At 39.2% G+C, this 4,076-nt stretch overlaps 1 protein-coding gene across 1 annotated transcript; it reads left to right on the top strand.

Annotated features, from left to right (window-relative positions):
• The first annotated feature begins 1,315 nt into the window (after window positions 1-1,315).
• Window positions 1,316-3,682, top strand: LOC139386933 (regulator of G-protein signaling 5-like). Its single transcript, XM_071132824.1, has 5 exons — window positions 1,316-1,474; window positions 1,664-1,750; window positions 1,951-2,012; window positions 2,514-2,680; window positions 2,890-3,682. Exons 1-5 carry the CDS (start codon window positions 1,431-1,433, stop codon window positions 3,064-3,066), a joined length of 537 nt encoding a protein of 178 aa, XP_070988925.1. The 5' UTR covers window positions 1,316-1,430; the 3' UTR covers window positions 3,067-3,682.
• Window positions 3,683-4,076: the final 394 nt, after the last annotated feature.

The raw sequence follows: 4,076 nt of genomic DNA, 5'->3' as shown, positions 1-4,076 counted from the left end.
GTCTACTCCAGTCACTGTCTTAGATTGATGACAATATGAGAAAAGTATTTTGGTCCCTAACCTATTCCTGGGTTTCACGTCGCATCACTACATTGGTGAAAATTCTATGACTGAAAGTTATTCAAAGCGTTCCTAATTGGCGCTGATGAAGCTGTCATCTAAAGTGCTCATTGTGACGTCGTCACCTTCTGATTGTTCCCAGTACAGAGACAAATTGGTTTCCTAATTAATTATTTGCCTACTTAATCAATGTTATCGTATTTCCAAGACACTGCAGTGTCATTTAGACAAAATCCTCATTAGCCTCCATTTAGAATGAATAAACAAGTTTGAAAAGTTGGCCAGTCCTCAAGAAAACATTCATAAAAACGGCCTGACGCACTGGTGAATAACCCATGAATTAGCAGAATAGAGCCGACCACCGTTTCCTGAGTGTAAGCGTCGGCCAATTGCCTATTACTGTAACAAGGAAGCTGAGTCACTACATCTGTAGTTCTGACCTGTAAACAAGCAAACTATGTGTGACATTGTGTATAATGTGGCAGAGTTTCTGGGAACGAGTCACATTGTATTAGTTGGCCAGTGTAGGACCTACAGTCCTTCCAAGGAATCCTCTACCCCCTTTTCCTGTTTCACCTACTTCCTTTCCCCTTTCCCTTCCTTTCCTGTTTCACACTCACTGAGATTCATCAGATTGTCTTTGGTGTTGGCTCTGTCTCATGTTTAAAAATAGAAACCCCTTTCTGAATAGACAATAGATTTCTCGTCTAGCCCAAAATGGAAGACTAATTATAGACATGAGTGTTTGACTTCTCAGAATAAGCTTTATGTTTTATTTAACCTAGTCCTGGACTAAAAAGCACTTTCAATGGAGATTCACTATTGAGCATGCTTTTTAGATCAGGACTACGCTTAATATGCGTCTCGGAAACTGGCCCAAAGTATTATAGTAATTTCAGTATCATAACAATTATTTATTGCAGTGGCATTACAATTACAACTCCAAACAGATGTTTTTTGCTTTAGGGCTGGAAATAAACTCAATCCATACAACACATTTAAATAAATGATTGTGTGGATTTGCAATTAACTTTATATTATGCTTGCTTAATATAATATGCTTGCTTATATTTGCTTCCTTCTTTCTAATCACACACGTGATGGTCAATTCCCCCCCCCCCCCCCCCCCCAAAAAGAAAAAAAATGAAAGGAGGGAGTATTTTTCTCCACCCACGGCCCTCATGTCATTGGCTGAGAGACGTGATGTCACAGAGGGGGCTGCCTTATAAAAACACACTCTTCACACACAGCCAGTAGACCACACTGAGAACTAGTTTCACTGCAGTGTTAGAGCCATCGTAGACTAGAAGCTCCGTAACACTACAGAAATACAGCACAGTAGCACAAAGGATCACATATCATCTCCCGCCATGTGCCGAGAACTGGAATCACTGCCTATCACATGTCTGGAGAGGTATGTCTTGTCCTATATCTCTACTATCTCTTCCATCTCATTATATGTGCCTGGATTTGGGTTACATTTTGGATTTACATCGATGGGAATTATTATATAGCTACTTCATGGGGAAATTGGATGGACAGTTGTAAGTAAGATGTGAATGATTGCATCAATCTAATGTAAATGGTGTCTCTGTTTTCACAGGGCAAAGGAACTCAAAGCTCTCTTTAGAAGCTTTCTACAGAAGCCAGATCTGAGCATCAGTCACTCACACAAGACTGACAAAATAACGTAAGATATTTTAGCTCAGAATACTCAACTTGCTATATAGATTTTTAAACTTGATCTAAATTGAACAGTGATAAATGTAGTCACGATTGAAATTTTGCACCTGAAATGGGAAGAAAAAAAACTTTAGGATACTATGCTAAATAAATGCTAACACATATTCTTAGGACTGGGTGAACTAACCTGACGCTTTTTATCAACAGGTTAAATATGGACGAGCCCTTAAAATGGAGGCAGTCGTTTGAGAACCTGCTGTCCAACCAACGTAAGTCTGATTATTGATAGGGGTTATCATACTGATCACTTCTCTTACTTAAATGATATACGAATGTAGGATCTTAATTTGATCACCCTGTTGTTGCAGGAAATTATTTTAAAAAGCTAAAAGTGTGTCAACCCCTTCAAAAATCTCCATTAATTATAACCCACACAATAATTCACTTTTCCTTTTGCTGCAGGATTATTTTCCTGCTGTGGGAAACTGGTCAAATTAAGATCCTGCATCTTTAGCATACTTAATTGGGCATACTGTACAAGCTCAGAAGTATATCTTGTAGAGATGTGCATTGAAAAAGTGGATAGGAAAAGCCATGTGGCTGGTACCCCATATAGCCAGAGTAAATAGCCTAAAGAGCAGTATCATGATGCACTCATAGTATCACATTAAAATATACTATTCATACTTAAACACTATCGGAAATGCAGCTTTTTCCAAATATAAAAAATGGACACCAGTTGAAATTGAGTCTCATCTTTTCTTTTCCAGATGGACTGTGCTTGTTCAGAGCTTTCCTGGTGTCAGAGTTTAGTGAGGAGAACATATCTTTCTACCTGGCCTGTGAAGACTACAGGATAACCAAGCCCTCCTCAAAGCTATCCGCTAAGGCTAAGAAAATCTATGAGGAGTATGTCTGCAGTGATGCACCAAGAGAGGTAAATATCAATATACAATACAAATACAATGATTCAATTGTTCTAACTACATACAGAATATGTTTGAAGGGGAATTCATGGATTCGATGTACACTGCAGAAATATATGCGCCCACACACACATCATTTACTAATTGTACATGAACAATACTCAGTAACACTTAGTTTATTGTTAAACACATATTAATCAAAATTGCCCTCTTTACCCAGGTCAACCTAGACCATGAAACCAAAGCCATCACCAAGAAGAACCTGGAGCGCCCCAGCCAGTCCTGTTTCAGCCTGGCCCAGGAGAAGATCTACGCCCTGATGGAGAAAGACTGCTACCCTCGCTTCCTCAAGTCCATCACCTACCTGGAGATCAGTCGGCAGGTCAAAGCCGGTTAAGACCAGTTAAGGCTGGTTAATGCTGGTTGATGCTGGATAAGCTTGGTTATGGCCCACTGCAAGTGGCGAATGGGACACAAAGGAGACGTCTATAGGAAACAAGCTGAAAAGCACACACTGGAAACCAGGTAGCCTCACTAGGTTCCTCCTCAGTACTGATTGGTCAGAAGTATGGAGGGGCAACTGGAGATGAATGTTGGACTGGAAGTCAGTCAGAATCAAGACTGGAAATCTTGTCCTGTGGCCTGGGAAAGAGCTTCGCTCAATGTGAAGATTGAGGTATTGAGGTTTGCAAAAGGTGAACCTGTGTCTTGAAGTCAAGGACACACCAAGAGGTTCCTGTTCACGGATTAATGAGTAGAAAGAAGAATGAGATGGAAAAGGACTGCTTTGCACAATCACTGATGGAGAAGCTGTTATAGTTTTGTATTATCCAATGCTTTAATTTGTCTATTTATTTCTGTATTTATTAGCATTTATTTATTTGTTTCTACTGTGCAACTGTTCGACTTAGATTGTAATATTTATGCATATATTTTTATGTTTTTTTTCTTCCCAGAATTCCTTATGTGACAGAATTATTTTTGGAAATAAAATGTAACTATATGAAACATAATGACATGAGGTTTTGTTCATTTTCATTACCAGATCAAAAAGGACAGATTGGTTCAGATCAAAGGTTTGATGTCTTTTACATTCAATATGATATATGAAACATGCAAAACATATCCATCATTTCTGTCTCTCCTCTCTGACTTGCACATACTGTATATAGACCGAGAAGACAAAGGGGAAGGAGGTTGAAATAATTTGGCTCCAAGAACAAATTAAGGATAATCATCTCTGGCCATGCACCATAATCTCCCATCTAATTGGGATGAAGCCTTTGCCTCCTAGTATCAGGCAGGCACACAAATTGCAGGGAGGACAGGGGATCATGAACCTCCTATTACAGAGGCCAATTTGAATTCCTCAATAATATACCATGATGAATTTGATGCATTCAGCTT

The sequence above is a fragment of the Oncorhynchus clarkii genome, chromosome 28 (genome assembly GCF_045791955.1).
Source record: "Oncorhynchus clarkii lewisi isolate Uvic-CL-2024 chromosome 28, UVic_Ocla_1.0, whole genome shotgun sequence".
NCBI classification, from domain to species: Eukaryota; Metazoa; Chordata; class Actinopteri; order Salmoniformes; family Salmonidae; genus Oncorhynchus; species Oncorhynchus clarkii.
This window is presented reverse-complemented; position numbering and strand designations above follow the sequence as displayed.